General features: G+C 40.7%; 1 protein-coding gene across 3 annotated transcripts in view; it reads right to left on the bottom strand.

Annotated features, from left to right (window-relative positions):
• RNF214 (ring finger protein 214) overlaps nucleotides 1-23,383 on the bottom strand; it is a 31,242-nt gene extending 7,859 nt beyond the window's left edge. The window contains exons 1-14 of one of the 3 annotated variants that reach the window (XM_074357043.1): nucleotides 23,276-23,383; nucleotides 21,605-21,720; nucleotides 19,010-19,520; nucleotides 18,260-18,319; nucleotides 14,978-15,118; nucleotides 12,425-12,564; nucleotides 3,620-3,716; nucleotides 3,347-3,435; nucleotides 2,657-2,747; nucleotides 2,359-2,457; nucleotides 1,785-2,161; nucleotides 1,519-1,651; nucleotides 1,204-1,308; nucleotides 856-951 (exon numbers count right to left, since the gene is read on the bottom strand). In XM_074357043.1, the coding sequence (XP_074213144.1) occupies nucleotides 856-951; nucleotides 1,204-1,308; nucleotides 1,519-1,651; nucleotides 1,785-2,161; nucleotides 2,359-2,457; nucleotides 2,657-2,747; nucleotides 3,347-3,435; nucleotides 3,620-3,716; nucleotides 12,425-12,564; nucleotides 14,978-15,118; nucleotides 18,260-18,319; nucleotides 19,010-19,520; nucleotides 21,605-21,717 (2,052 nt within the window). In that variant the 5' untranslated portion in view covers nucleotides 21,718-21,720; nucleotides 23,276-23,383. Of the gene's footprint in view, nucleotides 1-855; nucleotides 952-1,203; nucleotides 1,309-1,518; nucleotides 1,652-1,784; nucleotides 2,162-2,358; nucleotides 2,458-2,656; nucleotides 2,748-3,346; nucleotides 3,436-3,619; nucleotides 3,717-12,424; nucleotides 12,565-14,977; nucleotides 15,119-18,259; nucleotides 18,320-19,009; nucleotides 19,521-21,604; nucleotides 21,721-23,227; nucleotides 23,251-23,275 lie in introns of those variants that run through there. The other 2 variants (XM_074357045.1, XM_074357044.1) reach the window with 2 other exon arrangements.
• Between the last annotated feature and the right edge of the window lie 59 nt (nucleotides 23,384-23,442).

The following is a 23,442-nucleotide window of genomic DNA, read 5'->3' as shown; positions in this document are numbered from 1 at the left end:
GCCGTTAAGGTTCGACAGGTCTAAGGAACATTTACTAAGTCAGAACAGCTCCCTGTGGGGGACCAGACAGGCTGTTTCGTTGGCTCTTACCTCCCAGAGAGCCTTTAGAGCAGGTGAACCTGTTCTTTTTACAGGGAACATTAACAATCAGCTAGCAATTGTAGGAAGCTGCTTTTTGTTGACTATCTAGGCTTGCTCCACACCTTATGATCCACTTAGGCTGAGATGGGTTTCCACCTCTTAAAACCCATCAACTTCGAATCTTATTCAGGATTTTCCCTTACCAAAAATTTCAATGTAAATTCAATTTCTCCCTCTTAGAAAAACAAAATGAATAAAACAAAATAGTAAAAAAGAAATCATCCCTGCTGCTAAGAGATTTCTCTCTGTCTGGTAACATAATGAGAGAGAGGAATAACTTGTCAGTTTGTGAAGATCATCTCTAATAGGCAAGCCTTCACACTATTCTGTTAATAGAGGTACTAATCTCATATTCAGGTTTCCTGTTCCATTCCTCTCATCTAAGCAAACTCTCCTGGCAGTAGGACATCTGAAACAATGGATAGCTATGTATACCTTACTGTCAATCTTCCAAGACAGTGACTATCAGTGTTCTAGTCTGTACTGTTTATACAGCCCAGTCTCCTACAGGGGATGGGATAGAAGGAAGGTGGGAGATCCTAGCTGCCGGTATTCTGAATGCTGCTGGTGTAGAAGCCACAATTTACTGAAAGCCTTATGCTCATGTTTAGACATTAATGACGAGCATCAACACTACAAAGTGTTCAAGAAAATTAAATCATCTCAGCTGTCTAAAAGCCAGAGTGGAAAATGAGGAAGGTATGTAGCACCCACCTCCTTGTGTAGCACGTGGGTACATGCCATTGGATGCAGCTCGCTGGGCTGGACAAGTTTCTGGCACATTAGACACAGCTTACAGGTGGCTGGAGCCTGCAGAGCAGAGGCAGGACCATCAAAAGAGTAAGGAACCTCTGATCTCCTTGCCTTTTATGCCCATGATTCCATCTACTATTTCCATGCAGCAACAAGATTTTACAAAAGAAAGAAAAGTTCAAATACAGAGCTCTTGCATTTTCCCAGATGGGGCTGTCAACAAACCCAGCTGCTGAGATGATGGCTCCTTCCTGCACTCCACCTATAAACCCACTCCCTCCTCACCCCCAGCAAAGAAAAGAGTCTTACATGTGAAGACCTCCCAGGATATGAAACTTGGGCAGAAGGCAAGAACATTGGGGTACTGATTTGGGCCAACGGAGCAGGGAACAAGGCCCGGATCCGACCAAGTGGCTGTGGGCAGAAACGTTGTCAGAGTGAGGGAAGAACGTCTGAGTAACAGAGCGTTTAACAAAAAGAAATCATTTATTTCCCAGCCTAGCAGAGGAAGAAAGCAGGTTAGATACCCCTGGCTACAGTGCTGCTTCCCACCCCCGACTGCTCTGAAACGCGCCTCTTCCCCGACATCTCAGCAGGTCTGAGTCCCCCGCCAGCTCTTCTCACCTGGGCACTGGCTGCCGCTCGCTCGTGCTCGGCCAGTCGCGCAGCTACCAGCTGGATCAGTTCCTCCATGGTCAGACCTGCCATGGTGGTACGTGCTGTCTTGATCTGCTGAAGAATGTTGGTCATCTGGGCCCTAAGAAAGATACATGTTCAGGGGGAGAGATTCTATGCTAGACTCATGGGGAAGATCTATGAATCCTCTCCCATTTTAGCCCATAAACATTTCTCTGAAAAACATTTTTTAATTAATTCTTAAAGATACTTACTTATTGCATTGTGGGAACCGAGTCAGCAGCTTCTCCAGAATCTTCTCCAGTTTGTCTACTGGTTGGGGCCGGGGAGTTTCACTAGAAGTCTTAATACCGCCCAAGCCTGGGGGAGGTGGGATGGAGGCGGCAGGGGGCACGTGTGGACCATGGGGGCCAACAAGGGAACCCAAGCCAGGGCTGTTTCTTCCGTGGGAGCCGGGAAGGGGAGGGGAAGGCTGGTTGGGCTGAGAAAGGGCAGGGTTCAGGATTGGGAAAGACAAGGAACGGGGATCTGCACTGGGCATGACCATGGGCATCGTGACCTGCCCAATGGAGAAGGGCATCCGAGGAGCCAGAGAGGGATTGGGCTGAAACACCTGAAGCATGAAGTCTGTCTGCAGAGGGGAAGAGGCAGAAGACAAGAGAGAAAGGAAGAAAACGAAGGTTTAGGAAACTGGGGCAGAAATCCATGAGCAACTCTTTCTTGTACCAAATAAGGATGGTCCCGATATCTTCATAAAAAGAACAAGTGAAAGACTCTAGGCTCGGCCGCCGACACAGAAAGGGAGCCTCCCCAAAGCAGCACTGTTACCTCTGATGGGGGTGGAGGCAAAGTGGGAGTAGGGATTTGAGGAAGGCTGCTCAGCTTGGCTCCGTTCCTCACTAGCTGGATATGACTGTTAAACTGGTCCTAGAAAAGAGAGAAAAGAAAGAATTATCTTTTACTGCTGAGCACAGTGAGCCTCTCTACAAAAGAGCACGATCCTGCAGCAGAAAAACAAGGGGAGTGGTAGAACAGGCCCTACAGGCCAGTGCAAAAGGTCCTTCCCTATTGCAGTGTTTAAGCACAGATTAACTCTGACTCAGTGATCGCCCGTCACTACACTTACCCGAACGTTCTTTTTCATTATCCGAACTCCATTCAGTCTTGTCTCCCACTCCTGTTTGGAACGAACTGTCTCTAGCGTTGGGGGAGTTGACCTTTCAAGAAACCAACAGTAATTTACAGAATTAAAGAAAGCCCGACTCCTAACTCTCTGAGACAGCAGGATAGCAGCTGGCTAATGGGCCTGGAGTGAAGAGGCTGGAGCAGGTGCAGGAGAAGGCCAAGGTTCTAAGTTGTTTGCCTCACTTAAACTCCAGCATCTTGTAAGCTAAGCATTGGAGAAAGAGGACCAACCGCAGAGAGGGTTCTTGTCTGGCTGAAAATGCCACAGGGGTCCTCCACATTTCATGGCAGAAGGAGGAGAAATGACTGTATGAGAAACAAATCTCCAAAGACATTTGTTACACTTGACAGCACAAGAGATACCGTTTATCCAACTGGAAATAACACAATAAAAAGTACAAAACTATAAAAAAAAAAAAAAAACTGTAAAAGGGAAGAGCCAGAGAGTGAGGAAGTTCAGAATATGGGAAGAGAACTCACTGAACAAAGTACTACCACACAGAGATGACCTCCTGTGAAGACAGAGTAAGTGCCAAACTAGCTGGCCTAGGGTTTCAAAAACCTAAAAAGAAATCCCAAAAACCTACAAAACTGCAGGGCCATTAAAACCCCTGAACTGGAAAGTACTTACTTGAGGTAAGTAAGGTGCAGTTCTGCCTCTTTTTCTGCTTCTTCTAGTTTCAGTACCAGCAACTCTTTCCGACTCTCTAGTGATAAGATCTAAGGAAACCACACACAAACACTTTATTTTTACATACACAAAGCTACCTCTAGCTGGTTAAAACAATGCCTAGGGGCTCTGTGGTATAATATTTAAAGGGCTCAGTGGTAATAATATGGTACCAAAAGTACACACCACCTGGAACCCCAAAATCAAGGCCTTAGACATAGGAGCTCAACTCACCTCTGCCTTCCAGGCCCGTTCCGTCTCTTCCATAATGTTCCGATTTATTTCACCATCCTGATTCTTGAGTCTATCCAGTTCCATCTCCCACACTTCTCTGTAAGATAAGAAACCAAGAACAAGACTAAGAGGAGAAAGACAAGCTTGCTAAGGGACACTGAGGCAAAAGTAAAATCCCAAATCAGTCTGCCAGGTATGTTACAGGAAGTGTTATTCTAAGCACTGACTACAGATATATACAAATAATGTTTAAAGTGGCCTGATATTTGAAAGTAAAAATATTCACATCACCATTTGCTAAGGTTATCCAGAGCAGGAAAAAGTGGAGAATGGAGAATTGGTTTAACATTTGAAAATAAATCAATATAATTCACTGTATTAACAGAATTAAGAAGAAAAAACATTTGATAATTTTAATAAATGCAGAAAAAACATTTGACAAAATTAAGCATCCATTCATCTTAAGAACTCTCACAAAATTTGAACTTCTTCAATCTGATTAAGGGCATCTATTAAAAAAAAACAACAGAGCTATCGTCAAAATTAATGGCAAACTGTAGAACAGTTTTCCCTAAGAGCAGGAACAAGGTAAAGATGTCCACTCTACTACTTCTGTTCAAAACTGTACTGGAAGTTCTAGCCAGTGCCAATAATATTTACAAGAAATAAAAGGCTTAAGATTTGAGAGAAAAAATAAAACTATATATTCACAGATGCCATGATTGTTTCTGTAGAAAATCTTCAGGAATCTATAAAACGACCAATACACTAATACATGAATTCAGCAAAGCAGCAGATACAAGTTAATATACAAAAATAAATTTTATTTTACATACCAGCAGGAAACAACTGGAAAATTTTAAAAACTTTAAATCCTAATTATAATAGTGTCAAAGAACAAAAAGCACTTAGGAATAAATTTCTCTAAAAATGTAAAGAAAGATGTGTGAGACCTGTACACTAAAAATTATAAAATGTTGCTAAGATAAATAAAAACCTTACATCAACAGAAAGATATATCATATTTATGGATTGGAAGACTCAATATTATTAGGATGTCAATTTCCCCCAAGTTGATCTATAGATTCAAAGCAACTGTGTTCTCACCAGTTTTATTTTTGTTTTTATAGAAACTGACAAGCTGCTTCTCAAATATATACGTGTGTGTGTATATATATATGTAAATGCAAACAACTTAGAATATCCAAAGCAATCTTGAACAAAAAGCAGAAGACCTTGCATTACCAGACTTCACGACATTATAAAGCGATAATAATCGCAATAGTGTGATCTGGCATAAAGATAGGCAAATATATCAATGCAATAGATTGGTACGGTACCCAGAAAAGACCCAGTACTTATACAAATGACTCATACTACCATTTGGTTTTTGGCAAAGGTATCAAGCAACCTAATGGGGAAAGGAAAATCTTTTCAACAAAATGTGCCAAACAACTGGATATCCACACGGAAAAAAAGTGAACTTCAACCTCTGCTTCTTAACATACACAAAAATTAATTTGAGGTAGACTGTAGACACAAACATTAAAGCTAAAATGACGAAGCTTCCATAAGAAAACAGAGAACATCTTTGCTACTTCAGGGTAGGCAAAGGTTTCTTAGGTTAGAGAATGCAATAATCATAAAGGGAAACTTGATAAATTAGACATCACTGAAATTAAAATTTCTGTTCATCAAAAGATGCAATTCTAAAGTGAATAGCTAAGGCAGAGAGTGGAGGAAAATTTTTCACAGAACATGTAACTACCAAAGGATTTCTTTTCAGAATATACGAAGAGCTTCTACTACACAATAATAAAAAGCCAAAACCTCAACCCCCAAAAAAGGAGTGGAGGCCAAAAATCTGACAGGACACTTCACGTAAACAGATAAATGAATGGCCAACAAGCACGTGGAAAAAGTAGTCAATATCATTAGTCACTGGGGAAATGCAAATTAAAACCACAATGAAATACCACTGCACAACCACTTGAATGGCAAGTATATAAAGCGACCAGAACTCTCAAGCACTGTACGTACAGTATAAAATGGTATATCCACTTTGGAACTATGTCTGGCCTTTTCTTATAAAATTAAACATGTATTTACCCTACAACCCAGCAATTCTACTCCTAGGAATTTACCCAAGAGAAATAAAAGTATATGATCAGACAACAATTTTCACTTGAATATTCACAGTGGCTTTATTCATAATAGTCAAAAATCTGGAAACTGCTTCTTGCTATCAACAGGAGGATGGATAAACAAACTGTGGTCTAGTAACAAAATGAGTATCACTCAAGAATAAAAAAAGACAAAATGAAAAAATATCTAAAGCACTATGCTGAAAGAAAGAAGTCTTGTACAAAAGAGTGCATATTATATGACTTCATTTCTGTGATGTCCTAGAACACGCAGAACTGGACTATGGTGAGAAAATCAGAACAACAAGCACTTTGGGAGAGTGAGGACAGAGAATGCCTGGGAAGGTGTGTGACAGACTATCTGGGTTAATGGTGTATCCTCTCGATGGGGTTTGAATTACACAGGTACATACGTTTGTCAAAACGCACTGAACGATACACTTAAGATTTATATAAAACTGCATATATAATTTATTACCACAAAAAGGAAACACAGATAATACTGAAGTCTAAAAACACAAATAATATTAACTTCTAATTAATAACATACATGTTTATGGGTTTAGAGGTGAAGTTACTGATGACTACATCTTACTCAAATACGCATAAAAAACTAAGAGGGGTGGATACAGAAAAAGATATGGCTGAAACAAACTTAGCAGAACATTAATTGCTGAATCTAGGTAGTGAGTGTTAACGTACAATACCTACAGTTTCTCTGAATGTTCGAAATTTTCATAATAAACTATTGGGGGGAAAATAAATCCAATAACCTAATCCCCCTGCCTAAAAATCCCTATTGGCTACATTCAATAATTATCAATGGCCTTTATTCAGACCTGGTTCTCGTTTACTATCCTATAGTTTCTGACACTGTTAACCATCTCCTCCCTTCTGAAATCATATACTACTATTCTAAATGGAACCCCTTTCTTTCTCGGATTATTCTTTTTGACTTATCTTCCTCTTTCTCCTCCCAAACTGCAGTTGTACCTCCAAGTTCAGGACTAAGCCCTACTCTGTACTTTTTTCCCACAGAAAATTCACTTCTATCATTTTAACTATCACCTAGATGCAGTCAGTCAACTCGAAAGGAAGACACAGCATCTCTTCTGTATTCAAGTCTCCCATATCTAATCGCCTGCTGAGTTTTCACTCGAGTGTCCCATATCATCAAAAGTATTATTTTACCATCAAAATTTAGAAGTGGTATTCTACTTACCAATTACTGTCCATGGCAGCACACAGTTACCCAGGGTCCAAACAGTGAAGCTATTTTTGACTTCTCTCTCTGTCCTAATCCTTAAAATAATCAGACGCCAATCCCTCCTGAATCCATTTTTTTCTTTTCATTCCACCACCATTAGTCTTACAATGATTCTTATAAACTCACTTTCTTGTAAGAGCTTACTTGTTGATGTCCCAGCCTCTGTCTCTCCCCATAATTCACCCTGCATATTTCTAAAACATCTCCAATTATGTTACTCCTGTTTACAGAACTTCTGTGATTTCTCGTATCTAAAATATCCTATTACATGCTGAGCAGAAAAAGTCAAGTAAGATGTGTTCCTTGCTGTGGTAGCAAATCTCCAAAGATGGAGCCTCCCAATGAACCAGGCCTCCTGTGCTTATGTTGTTCATAGTCCCCTCCCACACTGAATCTGGGCTGGCCCTGTGACTCGTTTTAACCAGCAGAAGGCCACAGCAGTACCACCATGCTCGTCCCAAGTCTATGCCTTAAGAGAGCCTGGAAACGTCCACTTTTGCAGCCCTGGGAGCCCTGAGCCACCAAGTAAGAAGCCTGGCTCCTTGGCTGGAAAGACCACCTGGAGAGGAAAAAGTCCTGAGACAGTGTGGAGACAGAGAGTCATAACGGCCTAGACATCCCCGGGTCCCACCTGAGCCCAGCTTTCCAGGTGTCCCTGCCAAGGCACCAGAAACATGAATGAAGCCATCTTGGATATCCCAGCCCCAGATGCCATGTAGCTGCACCTACAGGAATGACTCCAATGGAGACTAGAAGAACCGTCCATCTGAGACTCAATCTACATAAAGAATTGCAAGAAATAATAAATATTGTTGTTGTTTCAAGACACTAATGTTTACTCTTTTTTTAAAAAAAAAGACAGCAATAGATAATTGAAATAATTGCCCTCAAGAAGCTAACTATATAATGGGGGAACATTCCAGTAAACAAAAAAGACCATCAAGTGTGTTATGATAAAGGTATACACACCACAAGATGAGTAGAGAGGAGGGTCATCTAAATAAAATGGTCAGGGTGTGTGAGGGGGAAGATAAAGGGAGTGTCTGGGGAAGTTTTCTAGAGCAGTTGATATGGGCTGTATTTGAAATGAGTTCAGGATACTCTATGCAGTAGTTAGGTATAAACTAGCATAGTGTTTGGGAGCGTGGTAAAAGATACAGCTAGGGGCCTAAACAGGAACTAGATATTTGAGGGCCTCTTATATTAAACCAAAGAGCTTAATACAGTTCTTTACGCTAAGAACTATGAAGGATTTTAAATAGGGAAATGACATTATCAGATTTATATCTTAGAAAGATTTCTCGGGTAGCTGTGCACCAGACAAATGAGAATGGAGGGAGATTGGAAGCAAAGGAAGTACAGCAGCCTACCTCAGAAAGCTAGGAGAACTGATAAGAACCTGAACTAAGAGTGGCGCAGAGAATGGAGAGCAAAGGACATTAATGTTAAGAATGTACAGGACTTGGTAAAGCAGACGTGGTGGAGAGGCGCTAAAGGGAGGAATTTACAATGACTCAGTTCTTCAGCTTAGGATTGGAGGAGACAGTGGTGCCGCTTAATGGAGAAGAGTGAGAAGCAAGAGGGAACAGGTTTCACACAGAGGCAGAAAGTTTAGACTCAGATACAAGGGCAGGAAGAAAGGATGGATGCATCTGCTGATTGGAAACTGAAGGAAGTTTTACGTGATGGCCCCTATTTTTTTCAGTGAAATAAAACGCAAGATCATCTTCTGAGACTAAGGAGAGAAATACTGGACATAGAAAGTTCAGAAAGAGAGGTAACAGGGACAGCCCTTAAAGGAAGAGGGAGCCCTGAGGATCCAGGTGTTTTTGGAAGTCAAATTTATCCGGGCCCCAAGACACACGGTTGTATGATTTCCTCCAGCAGCAGTGAGCAGCCCAAGTATAAGAATAAAGAGGTGAGGTGGCTGACTTGACTCAGGACTGCAGCACTGTGGAAAAATGAAAGGAACGGAACAAGCATCAACAGAATTGATGGTAATGGTTAGGGAGTAATTCAAGTAATGGACCGCACATCTAGGCTGGCTAGGAAAAGAAATACTCCCCAGGAGCTGGAAGACTGGTGGAAAATGGAATGAAGTCAATAAACAAGAAAGAGGACTTGATGTGGTCAAAGTGTACATTTCCTGGGAATGAGACAGAAAGCTGGAAGGACTGAAGGCTGTGGTCAAAATGTGGGATGTTGCAACAGTCTGACTCACTGCTTTGCACCCAAGAAATACTCACTAGATTTACTGATTGCCAGACAAACTATTAGGACTTCAAAATATACCAGTTAAATATACTAGCATTTGGTGAGAAATTTCCCAAAAGAATCCTCATGCATCCTGTCAATTCCAATTTAACATAAACTTTTGTATCATATCCAAAGGAATGCTTCCAACATTAACTCCCCTGATCTGCTATTTACCCATCATTCCATCACGAGTTCATCAGGCAAACTCAGAGCATTTAAAAAAAGAAGAATCTTGCTTGATATTGTAATGTTTCTGCTACTTGTCCCAAGCTCTCTCTATGAATCAACTGATGATGTCCTGAAGCACAAGTTCACCATCTTTTATTCCCAAAGAGCCCTACTTGCTGCCATTCTCGATGAGTCACTATTACAGGCAGGGAGTTTAAAAAGAAGTTCAGCCCTAGAAAGGAACTGGCATGGAAGACTCACCTTTCTAATGCCAGCAAAACTCTTGAAGGATGCAAGCTGGGAACCAGAAAGTGTCCCCCAAAAGCAAGACAATGTCCATTATAAAGCATCCAAGAATCAAGGAGGAAAAAAAATACATGACTAAACTGAATATTTGGTCTTTTTTTTTTTTGTCAATTCAAAAAAAGGGTGTCTTCTTTAAAAATTATCATTACATTAAAAAGTGACTACCTTCAAACAGCACAAAGCCTTTAGCAGATTTCTATTAAGTAAATTCATCTTTATATAACATCAATGTGAAATTCTCTTAATTTCCTATCCAGTGATTCAACAAATACTTGTCAAATAATTACCAGATACATAGTACTGAGCTAAATGTTATAAAAGAACACAAAAGAATTTTTTTTAATTTTAAATACATACAGAGAGAGAGAGAGTCTAGTCTTTCTCCTCAAGAGGCTTACGATATCAATGGCCAGCCAAGACATACACAGGTAGGAAAAAATGTAGAGTACATTATAATATAAAAGTAAGTGCTAAATGAGCAGAGGGCTGGATAGGTGTTCTGAGGAGACAAATTAATTCAGGAAGAAATGGATAAGGAAGATTTCATAAAGGAGGTAGAATTTAAGTTGAAATTTGTAAAATGGGTAAATGGATAAGACATTTTATAAAATAACCCTATAGGAGTTACCCTAACTCTTCCCAGCCCACCTACTAGTGCTACCACTAACATCTTACAAATGTGTTCACTTCTCTCCTCCCCACTGCATTGCTTCAGTTTTGACCACCATTATTCTAATGTAGGCTCTGACAGGTAAGTCTCCTAACTGGTCCTCTACACTCTCCAATCCATTTTCCAATTGACATCATCATCTAACTAAACTGCAAATCTCTACTTACAATTGCCAAAACATGGAAGCAACAGATAATGTCCAGCAACAAATGAATGGTTAAAATGGATGTGGTGTATGTGTATATATACATATACACATATACACATACACAGACACGCACACAGACATACACACATACTGGAATACTACTCAGCCATAAAATAGAATGGAACTTTGCCATTTGCAATAACACAGATGGACCTGGAGAATATTATGCTTAGTGAAATAAGTCAGACAAAGACAAATACCGTATTACTATTTACATATAGAATCTAAAAAATAAAATGAATGAATATAACAAAACAAAAAGAGACTCACAGGTACAGAGAACAAACAAATGGTCACCAGTGGGGAAAGGGGGTGGGGAGGGGCACGACTGGGGACAGGGTACAAACTACTATGTATAAAATAAATACACTGTAAGGATATAGCAGTGCACAGCACAGGGACTACAGCCAATATTTTATAGTAACTTTAAATGGAGTACAATCTATAAAAGTTTTGAATTACTATGTTGTACCTCTGAAACTAATATAATATTGTAAATCCACTATACTTCAATTAAAGAAATTTTTAAATTAAAAATAAATAAGATGCAAATCTCATCCTCTGATACCCGCCCTCCTCTTTAAAATCCTTCAGTCTCTCACTCTCAGGGGAAAAAACCAAACTCCTTAATGCAGTATATGAGCCTTCTGTGATCTATCTTCTGATTACTTCACCAGCCTCATTCCTCACTGCTTCATGTCTCAGTTGCTACCCACTCTCACCTGTAGGCCCCCTGCCTGCAATGTCTTTTTCCCTATTTATTGCCTGGCTAATTCCTCCCTATATCTACCCCGACCCCTGCAACTTTTTCTTTGAAAATTTCAAACCAACAGAAAAGTGAATAGAATAGTACAATGAACACATGCCTGGATCTGGATTCACCAGTTGTTATATTTTTTGCCATATTTCCTTTACTTCTCCCTCTAAACCATCTGATAGTTATAAGACATCATGATAATTAATCCCTAAAACTTCAGCAAGTATTTCTTAAGAACAGGAAACTTTCTTTTACATAATCACATAATACCATAATCACACCCAAAATATTTACCACTGATACAATATTATCTAATATGTGGTCCATATTCAGATCTTCCCAATTATTCCAAAATGTCCTTTCACAGTTATCATTTTTCATACTTGGGAAATGATTTAGCAAATGAGCCTGCTACTTTTCACTTAGCTCTCAGACACATTAGCAAGCTAAGATTTTCTTGATAAATAAAAATACATTGTAGTAGAATTTAAATAAAATCACAGTATTCATAGCTATTCTGATTTCCTAACAGGTCACGTTGCGAAACTTGGAAAATTGAAAATATGACCGAATTCTCTGCCCACCTTAGTCATACTATTGTACCCAGAAGAGGACACAGATCCATTAAATAACTCTTTCCAAACACCTTACAATGCTACTATTTGAAATTTGCTTTTGGTGCTGAATAACATAAATATAATCAAAGTAGTCTCATAGCTTGAATTGTAAAATGTCAGATAAAGCAAGTGAAATAGGTGTTGGATATATATGAAAGTCTTGATCATAACTGGGACCCAACAATTAGCTGCTATTATTTCAACATATTAATGAGGCCCTGAAATACTTTTTTAAAAATTTAACATTGGGTGCTGAAAAAGCTAAAGTCACTGGAGGATTTTAATTTGTGCACTTGTTTTTCAAATAAAAATTAGACCGAAAGAAAAGAAACTAAAAACACAAACAGGACCAGCCTCTTATGTACAAACATACATATACATACAGGGTTTATATTCTCAACAGCATCATTACCTTCTGCCCTTCTCACAAAGCTTCTCAATTTCAGCTTTCAGATCCTGCTCCTTCTGCAAGAACTCCTTCTTTTCTTTCTCTATCTTCTTCTTTGTTTCTTCTCGCTTTATTGTTACATCCTGGATAGCCTTTAATATCTCCTGAGTCCCACACAATTACAGTCACACACAAATAAAGAAGGAAATGAATTAGTTCTTTTGGTCTGAAGCTTACCTTCAACTATCACAGTTAACATACTGACTTTATTGAGTTTGAATTGAATTGAAGGAACCTGGTTGATGAGTAGTTCCAAAAGCCAGTATTTAGATATAAGGGAGTAAGTTACAATAAAGCAGATTTCAATTCAACAGGAGAAAGAATTTCTAACAATCACAACTGTTCAAAAATGGAATTTACTGCCTTGTGAAGCAATAAGCTCTCCATTACTGGTGCTCAAATAAAGGCGGAATGACGAACACCTGTCAAGACTGCTGAGCAAGGCATTCTTGCATAGGGTGGGAGTTTGTTACTTTCAGCAAACATGGTCTTGCTTTATTTTGTTATGGTTCTTTATTATGTGTAGGGGTTACCTTTGTCCTTTTTAAATTATCTAACTACATATATATATGTATATATGTATACACACACACACACATTTGTAATTAAGAAGTCAAACAATTAAAAAATGATAAAGTCAAGTCACCCTTAATTCACACCAATTCCACCCATAAAGTAATCAACGTGTTAACTGTTTTGTACCACGTTTTCCCAACTTTCTCCATTCTCACAGATACATGTGTACTTACTCACATATTTCTCTGCTTTTTTTTTTTTTATAATGAGGTCATTTTATGTACATTATTCTGCATCTTGATTTGTTCACTTGACATGGACATACTGTCAGTAAATATAGATCAAACTGAAAAATAGCTGCATAACACGACATGATATGTATATATACAATTTATCCAATCACCCTCTGGTAAGAGTCCATCAGGTTGACTCCAGGTTTCTTGTAACTACAAACAACATTGCAATAAACACTCTACATGTCTATACTTTCATACAAAACCTTTTACTTCTGTAGGATAGACTCCTAATAATGAGATTGTTAGATTAGGGTATATATACATTTTAAATTTTCACTGACAATTCCTAGTATCTTTTCTAAAAGGGTCACAACAGTTCATTCTCTGCCAATGTCTGAAAAGAGTTCATTTTTCCTTACCCTTGACAACTTACTTCATTTTTGCCAATCTCTTGGGAAAGAGGGAAGAATGGTATCTAGTAGTTTTAATGAGCATTTCACTACTTCCCATTCTTTTACTGTTTTCATTGTCTGTTTGCTCCAACTAGAATAAACATTCAATGAAAGGAGAGACTATGTTTCGTTCAGTAAATCTTCAGAGCCTAGATCAGGAACTCAAAAAATACCTGCTGTATAAATGGATCAACACTAGTAAGGCTGTTTATTTTCATGTATTTATTACCCATATGCTTTTCCTCTTCCGTGAATTACTGTTGATAACTGTTGTAGGCAAAACAATCCCTAGCGCCCTCCTCACAAAAATGCCCATGTTCTAATCCTCAGAACCAATGTTACCTTCCACAGCAAAAGAGACAGGGAGATAACCCTGGATTACCTGGGTGAGCCCAATCTAACCACAACATGGGTCTTTAAAGCAGAGAAATTTTCCCAGTTGTGATCAGAGGAAGATGTGAATAAGGAAGAACTGTCAGAGAGATGCAAGCTGCTGACTCTGAAGATGGAGAAGGGGGCCACAAGTCAAAGAATGCAAGCAGCCTCCAGAAGCTGGAAATGCAGGGAAATGCATTCTCCCCTATAGTCCCCAGAAAGGAATGCAGCCCTTCCAATACTTTGATTTTAGCCCAGTGACATTCATGTTGGATTTCTGACCTACAGAACTGTAAGATAATAAATTTGTGTCATCTTAAACTCCAAATTCATGACAATTTGTTACAGCAGCAACAGGAAACTATTACAATTGGCAACTAATACAATAACCTTTCCTGGTTTTTCTCTAGACTATTTGGCTTTTACTTTGAATTTGTAGGAATCTCAGAATGTCATGGATCTTAACCCCTTCATCAGATGTGCTATAAACATTTTCTCTCAGCCTAACATTGATCTTTTCACTGTTTTTCATTGCCATACCAAAACCTTTAATTATATATAAGTAAATTATATATAATAAATTTTTTTACATCTTCTGGGGTTTCTGTCTGGATTGAAATGAACTCTTGAACTTGAGGTATGCAAATATTCTCCTAAATTTTCTTCTAATTTAAGATTTTTTCCCATGGTAACTTTCTAATGGTTATCATAGAATTCTAAGGATAAAAAAGAATCTTGAGGGCATCTTGTCCAAACTCTTATTCCTGTTTTAGTTCAGGACACGATGCCCTCAAAGTTCTTTTTTATCCTTAAAATTCTATGATAACCATTAAAAAGTTAAATACTGCTTTTTTATTTCTATTAATTTGAAAACAAAATTAAAGTTTGATTATGGACTGTAGCTTCACTTATTGGCAACTTTAATATAAGCAGAATACCTGGTGATTCTTCATTTCTTCTTCTCTCCTTTGCTGAAGTTGCTTTAATTGCACTTGGAGCTGATTCTCCACTTGCCTCTGCTTGTCCAGGACCTCCTGGTAACGCTCCTTCAACAGAGTTCTCTCTGTCATCATTTTATCCTATTGGTAACAACAGAAGAAAAGTTTAATCTCCCAACTTAATTGCAAGAAACATTCACCATGTGCCTGTTCAGGGCACCAGGGAGAGCTCTGTGGCTGCAGTGCCCAATACTGGAACTGCCAAGCCATGCTCCTAGCTATGTAAATTTAAGTTAATTAGGATAAGATAATTTAAACATCTGGACCTTCAGTCACCTTGCCACATTTCAAGTGCTCAGTAGCTACAGATGACTAGCAGCTACTATACTGAACAGCACAGATAAAGAACAGTTCCATCATTAAAGGAAATTTTATCGCACAACACTGCACTAAGATAGGGGTCGGCAACCTCCGGCCTGTGGGCCAAATCCAGCCAGCACCTGTTTTTATAAATGAGAGTTTCAAAGGGACACAGCCATGCCTGGCGGCCTGCTGGCTGCTTTTGCACTGCGACAGCAGAGGGGCAATTACAGCAGAGCCCGGGCAGCCTTCGAAGCCTGGGATGCCTACTATCCGACCCTTTACAGGGAAAGTTTGCCAATCCCAGCTCTGCGGAATAAGAGAAAGAGGGTATTTTACTATCCGTTAGGAGAAAAAAAGAACAAATGAAAACAAAGAACAGATACCTACTCAAAATGCATCCATAAACAGGACTCCTTACAGGTCAGCAGCTCTAAAAATTGACAGACCCACCAAAGAGGTCTGGGGAACTTGGTATTCAGATTGGGCAAATCAGCAAGCTCACATAAAAAGTAGGGAGCAGAAGGAAAGCTTCTGAGGGCCACAGCTCGCTCTGCCTTCCCCACATCAGTAAAGCAAGAAAGGTAACGATTACCTTCCAAAGGGACACTAAGTTAGAGGGTACATAAAACACATTTGATATCAGGTAGCCCAAGTAAAATGTACACAGAGCATTAAACTGAATTTGTTCAGTAGACAATAACTGTTTTCTTTTTTTACCTTTTTTTTTTTTAATGGAGGTACTGGGGATTGAATTCATGACCTCGTGTGTGCTAAGCACACGTTATATACCACTGAGCTATACCGAATCCCCAGTAACTATTTTCAGAGAAAAGAAAGGTTTTAGAACTGAATGGGGAAAAACTTATCACACTGACAATAAAAAATAAATTTTCAAAATGGGACTTTAGCTTTGAGATCAGCTAGTCCTTAGTCTATGTACTGAAATGTGACCAAGGCTCTAAACAGATGACTCCTTAGCATTGCATCTTCAAAGGGATTCTGAAACTGAGGTTTATGGGTAGGTGTGTATAAAATTTTTAGATGAGAATTCAAAGTTTTCCAAAGATTCTGAAAGAGAACCTTAACCTAAGAAAAGTTAAAGAAAGGTTAGGAACCAATTGATGAAACTAATAGATTAGAGGATTCTTTTCTTCTCTCTTTACTTTTTTATGGTAACTTCTCTGTCCATAATGCATCTTTCTAACAACACAGGATAGGGGAAAAAACACTAGGCTTCATGGAAAGATGTCTCAAGGTACATACTCTTAGTACATACAAATGGATAACTTTAAGACATAGTCAATTACTTGATCCAATTCATCTATCTTAACAAGCCAAAGGGTTACACATTGTTACTTCGTTTCATTGGTGGCGAATTGGTTCCAAGAATCACGAGTCACAATTTCAAATGCAGGCAGTGGGCAATGACTATAAGTGCATGAAAAGGGTAGCAAATAAAACAGGAGCCAAGTTCCTTATATTGCCACCAAGCTTAATATCTGCCTAGTGCCACTGCCCTTTCAAAAGCATGTGGGCCACAACACCATCCAAAAGAACACAGCCAAACAAAACACAACCCTGGGCCTCTCTTGGCCCAGTGCTTGCCAGTTTCCACCCCTGCTTCAGACTGATGCTTAAGCATAGTTACAACTTCTTAGTTGGTCCCTTCAATTGCTATATGGTCATCCAAACCCCACCTTACAACTGTGAGGACCAAATAAATACTCTACGTAAAGCGCTCAGAGAAAGTGCTCAAGAAGAGGTGACTTCTCCCCCTTTCCCTGGAGGTTCTCCTCTCGCCTGGTTCTCACCCAGCACAGCTCCAGCAAGCCTCTCATCTCTAGGATCTTTTTACTCACTTGCTATAAATAACTCCTGAGTTCTACTCCCTATTTAAAAATTCGTATTGGTTTCATGTGATTAATGTGCTCCAATAACTTACTTCTTTCCCACTGCCCCTCAATTTCTTCAACTTGCATCAAATATCCACTTTCTTATCTGGTTTTCCTCTTTATTTTCACCCAATTAACACATCTTACCCTAAAGACCTCTTCCTGATCCTACAGTGCCCTTCCCTGCATTATCCATCCTCTTGAAAAACAGACATTTAGATGTCCATACAAACACATTTTGGCCACAAAATGCCAAGGATGGAGCAAGGGGACCACTTTAACAACAACAAAGTTCCCTAAGGTTTTAAAAACCAGTTACCTAGGGATAAAATGGGAAGACACAACTAAACAATACAGAGGAAAAAGACTTGAGGGAGTCTGACTGAAAGCTCAACACTGTGACAAGACAGCCAAAATAAGCCTAGGTAAGCTTAAGAAACAGTGTCTAGAACGAGAGCGAGGACAAGAGTCCTATTGTGCTGTGAAGTAATTATACTGTATGTGCATCATTACATCAGTTCTCAGGATCACACTTCAAAAGAAACCCTGAGAAGATGGACCATGTCTAGGTGAAACAGCAACCAGGATGATGAAAGGACTGAAAAATACATCCTATGAAGAAAAGAAGAATGTTAAAACATCTGGGGATGTCTTACCTGGAAAAGTTCAGACTTGCAGGGTAAGAAGAAAAGGCACTAAAAAAAAACTCCAAATGTATTTTGGTCTGACAAGTAAAAGGATTTAGATTTACTGTACAAAGCTCAAGAGAGAACTATAACAAGAAGTTTTAGTGGTTCTGTCCTCCTCACAATAAGATCTAACAGTAAGGGCTATTTTCAAAATGCAACATGCTGCTTTGCGGGTAGTAAGCGTCCCATCTCTGGAAGCGACCTAGCAGAAGTCAGCAGACCATCTGTCAGGGATTTTATAAAGGAGATTCCTGTACCTTTTCCAACTGAGATGATGTGACTCTAGATCTTTTGCATTAATGGCTTCATATGTCAACAATGACAGTTCAAATACTTACCAGATTCTTTTCAATATCTTGATCTGTGTTTACCTCTGAATCAGCTGTCTTAAAGTCGGTCTATAAAGAAAGAAACAATTACATTCAGAAAGGTTCAAAGACATTTTAAGAAGCAAAAGTACTCTGGCACTTTCACCTAGAAATCTGTCACAAGTAACTAAGGAGTTAACTTTCTGCTCTTTCCCCTTATCAGTTTCATAGCAAGAGAGTTGTAGTTCTGCCAGGTGTACACTAACATCCACACAGCATTAAGCGTTTATCCCACAAAATAACCTGATCAAGACCCAACAACTGATCTCAGCCTCAAGACTGAGGTAAGAATTTGGGCCCCTACAACCTAGGGACCAAATCCTTCCTTCTATGACAAAGCACAGCAGTCACTAGAAGGCAGGATACACTGTATGTCTTAAGATGTCGGTCAGAGAATTAACCAGGATTCCTCCTGCAAGGACAAAGATGGGAAACGTGAATGCTAATGACCTACACTCGTCATTTCCTCAGTGAAAGAGGTAATATGTAGGTCATGAAGTTCCCAGTCGCCATGACTGGACATTGGCTGTTACTGGTTGAACACTACAATGAAGTTATTACAGAGCACCGTATGAAAGCACTATCAGAGTTGCCAGTAAAAAAAAAAAAAGAGAGAGACAGAGCAGCTCTCCACCAACTATGAAGAAATATCTCCTGCCCTCCAAAAAAATAAATCAAAAGCCCAAATTCCATTTTAGTAGTAGAAACTTGATACTTGACCTGTACGGCAATGTTCTGAGAAAGCTTCAGGGAAGAGCTATCCTGATCATCATCCTGATCCACTCTGACTCCTTCAACCCCATTTGCTGGAGGCACTACAGGTCGGAAATCCAAGCCTGTGTCCCTGCTACCTTCCTTTAGGATGGAGGCTTGTGGGGACTTCTCTTCAGGACAATTCCCGGAGGCCAGCTGCTGTGTATGGCACCCTGCCTTAAGAGACCGAGTGACAGGGTGGAGGCTCTCCCGGAGGCATGTGTCCCCCTCCTCTCCTGCTGTGTTGGCCACGTCCTTCAAATCAGACTGAGACCCACCGCCAGAGAGACAGAGGGCTGAGGCTATCAAGTTTTCTCCTAAAACCGCCCGGTGCGCTGCTGAGGTGTCGCCTGCCGATGAACCAGGATTCTGCTCTGGGTGTTCCAAATGGGCATTTCTGTTACTCTCCTTGGTTATCGTTTGGCTACTTACACTCGACAGAGGTGGGTTCTTGTGCTTCTGTGCGGGGTCTTTGGGGCTATCAAAAACAGAAGATAAAAAGTTTCTCTCTTCACCCAATCTTCAAGAGGCTTAAATACATAATGGCTTTACCATAACCACTAGAAGAACAAAACTAGACTGTATAACCCCCACCCCCAAATAATCAGAATGAAAAGGAATTCAGTTTCCACCCAGTAATTTTTATCCCACATGCAGGGAGTACAGGGTGGTGGTGAAGAATTTGGGTTTTAAAGACAGTCTGCAGTAAATGATCACACAAAAAAGACTCTGGAAAGCCAAAAATTGTGGCGGAGAGACTTGAGGGGAGTAAATTTTAATAACTTTTGGGGATGTAAATGAAATAGCCTAGTGTTAGAATATTTCATTTCAGTACATATACTAATTTGGTTACACAGGGTATTTTAATGAATAAAATATTATTTTATTCCACTTTTATTTCACAAAAATAACTTTCATTCAAATTCATTATACAGATCTTTGACCAGAACCACTTTTTAGATTCTTCCAACAGTTTTCCAGAGCATAGCATCTTCCCTTCAAGTTGTCTGACGTAGGCAAATTTCATCCAAAACTGAAGCTGCCAGTAGAAATGTTATCCCAGATGACAAGTGTCAAGTAATCACGGATAACACCAGAAGTTGTTTCACTGTTTGCCACAACCATGTAACACACTGCTTTTAAAAGAGATCTTCAAAACCTATTTACAATGACATCCAACATTCGCAACTGTTGAGTCCTTCACCCAGGAATAAAGACCAAATCATGTTAAATTTCCTTGCCTTTTTTTTTTTTAAATAAAACTGACTCTGTCAACTGATGCACTTAAGTACCCCCAAACTACCACTTACTGAGGCTCCAGGTCATTGTGCCTTTCTTACCTCAACAGTTCTTCCCGTCCAAAATAAAATGATGCAGAGAGCATCTTGTAACATAAAAATCTTTATAAACACTATAAGCTGACTCCTCGCTGGGAATTAAGTGGGGTGTGGGGGACACTTAATTATAAATTTGGGCGTAGACAGTAGCTGGGTTTGAATCCTGACTCTGTTATTTATCAGCTGTTTAACTCTAGGTAAGTTGCTGAACTTCATTTGTAAAACAGAAATAATATTACCTACCTAACAGGATTATTGTGAGGATTACATAAGATAAAGCATATGAAGCATTTGGCTCCGGCACACAGTAAACACTCAATAAAGCTTAGCTGCTCTTATTATTACCAGTAGTATGCGGCTGATTTTATTTATAAAATGAAGATCCAAGTTTATGGTTAGGTTTACTTCACATTTTCTCCACTATGCCTCACTAACAAAGTTCTCTTCATTTCAACAAATATTTATTAAGTATGCTGGAGTCAGACAAGCCTGGGTTCAAACACTGACTCCAACATAGCTTGGTAACCTTGGGCAAGTTACTAGCCTCTCTATAAATGGGAATGACAGTATTAGCACCTATCTCCTGGGACTGTTATGAGAATTAAATGTATTAACACATATAAAGCTGTGAGAACAGTGTTGTCTATTGTCTTAGGTGCTAGGTACCCTACAAAAGAGTTGAAGGAGGATATATCATTAACCCAGTACAATGTTGTAACCTAGGTAAAATGTAGGGTTGGGTAATCATAGTTCCTGTCCTAAAGAATTTAGATGGAAGGCAAAATACATACATGAGGCAGTAAGCCATATTACCAAAGCTATCTATTTATCTATAGGCAGATATAGATAAATAACTACATATAAATATACGTGTGTACATATATATGTGTCTACGTGCATGTATATAATGTAGAATGAAATACATATATACAGATATAATATAAAGACATATAATTAAATAAACATAAGGTGGGAAATATTTGCATTTTCAAATGAGTTTGGCCCCTATTTACTCAATGAACATTTAGCATGCCTGCTGGGTGTCACTGGGTTGGGTACCAGAAACACAAATACAGATCAGATAATCCTTAGCTTTAAAAAGCTTAATCTAGTGCAATGCCACTAAAGCCAAAAAGAGGAAAGGCCAACGACACTTCCAGAAGAAGCCCATCTCCAAAGCCCTTTACCCAAATGAAACCTTGCAGGTCGGCAATCCACACGTTACCTTAGACCATCTGGGAGACCTTCGTCTGATTTGGAAGCACACGCACTAGAAGAGGATTCCGGAGGACTGGGAGCGGTGGCCACCGCGCCAGCCACCTCAGGTGCCGCCATCATGCTCTGTTCATTCAGAAACAAAATACAGGCTACAAGTTCCAAAATTTCAAAGCAAACGGATCTTTCCCCCTCAGGATGTCCATACAACAGAGTCACAACAGGAACGAAACACAAAGAAAAAGCTGGGCTCCAGGAGAAAACACTTAACAGTATTCTGTAGTAGAGTACTAAAAAGGTCATTACTTGCAACAGGTCTCAGGGGACATCAATCCTCAAACATCACCGTATACATGTAACTGTGCAAAGCTTTTTCACTTTAGGCAGAAATGCAGTCTCACAGACAGCAGACCACATAGTCTGTGAGACTCTTCCAAATGGTGCACATACCTACCTTGCCTAACATCACTTACAAAGATTGTATTTTGGGGCCTAGTAACAAGTCATTTAAAATCACTCTATAGCTGTTACATTAAAAGCATTCTTCATTGCCTTAAGTGAATGTTTTTGGAGGTGTTCGTGTGTGAGAGAAAAGCCAATATTTTATTGGGCAATCAAAGGATCTTTCACTTTTCCTGTGTTCCCCACAGACGGGAAGAATCTGACAACCACTGACTGAGGAAGGTACAGACTCTTCCAGACTTACTACAGAGGTGCAAGGGTATGTGAATCTTGGTTACCCCAGTATGAAAATGAGACGCTGAAAAACAGGGTAATCCAAGTAAGGGAACTGGGACAGATGATTTTCTTAGATCAAAAGGTCATTCTTTACGTTACAGGACAAATTCAGGGCCCTCTATGATGAAGAGAAATGATAAAAAATATATGTATCTGGGGGTGGGGGCATGGGGCGTAACATGGGCTTAAATTCTTGTTTTTATTTTAACAGCATCACAGGCACATCTCTGGCCCTCACAGAGCAGGCAGGGAGACTGGGCTGTGTCAACACTTCAGTCCCAGGCCAGAGACATTCTGTGCCTCAGTTTCCCCCATCACACAAACTCCCAGGAGAAAATGGGCCCCAGGTCGCCTTTCCTGCTCGCTCAGATATGATGCAAATGTCCTGCCCCAGCAGAGCCCGGGTCAGGGGTCCTTGGTGCCCGGTAAACGGAAGAACCACAGGGCACGGGTCCTACGTGCAACTCCGTGGCTGAAAGCCCAGAGAGGAGGGGGACAAGGGACATCTGGCAGGAGGCTGCGGTGGGGAGCGGAAAGCAGAAGGTGCCCAGGGAAGCCGCGCACTGCAATCCGGCGGCGACCACCAGCCAGACGGCGACGCCAGGAGCGACGGGTCCTCGGGGAAGACTGGGGGACGGTCGCGAAGGGGACAATGGGGGGAAGCAGCGCTGGTGGCCGCGGCCGCCCTCCGCAAGGGGCTGGCGCAGCTGGCCGCCTCCTCCGGCTAGAGCCCCTCAGCACCTGGCCCTCTGCCCACCGCCCGGCTGCCAGCCCCCGTCCCACTTCTAGGCCAGGACCCCCGCCCCCGTCCCCGCAGCTCCCTCCACGCCCCCCGCCTCGCCCCCCATCCCCTCGCGCCGCAGCCCCCCAGCCCGCGCGCCAACCCCGCACACACCTCCCGCGCCGCGCCCCCGGGAGGGAAGGGGGGAGGGACGGGACGCACCTGAGCGGGCGGAGCGGGGGGAGGGGGCGGCCGAGCCTGGGGGGAGGGGTCGAGCGCCGGCCCGCGCGCGACACCTCCCACTTCCGGCGGCACGAGCGGCGGGGGCGAGGCCCGGCCCAGGGAGGAGAGGCCGCAGTGGCACCGCGCCGCCCCCGACGGCGCCCTCT

This window comes from Camelus bactrianus, chromosome 33 (genome assembly GCF_048773025.1).
Source record: "Camelus bactrianus isolate YW-2024 breed Bactrian camel chromosome 33, ASM4877302v1, whole genome shotgun sequence".
Classification (NCBI taxonomy): domain Eukaryota; kingdom Metazoa; phylum Chordata; class Mammalia; order Artiodactyla; family Camelidae; genus Camelus; species Camelus bactrianus.
Note: the sequence above shows the minus strand (reverse complement) of the source record. Positions and strands in the feature narration are given on the sequence as shown.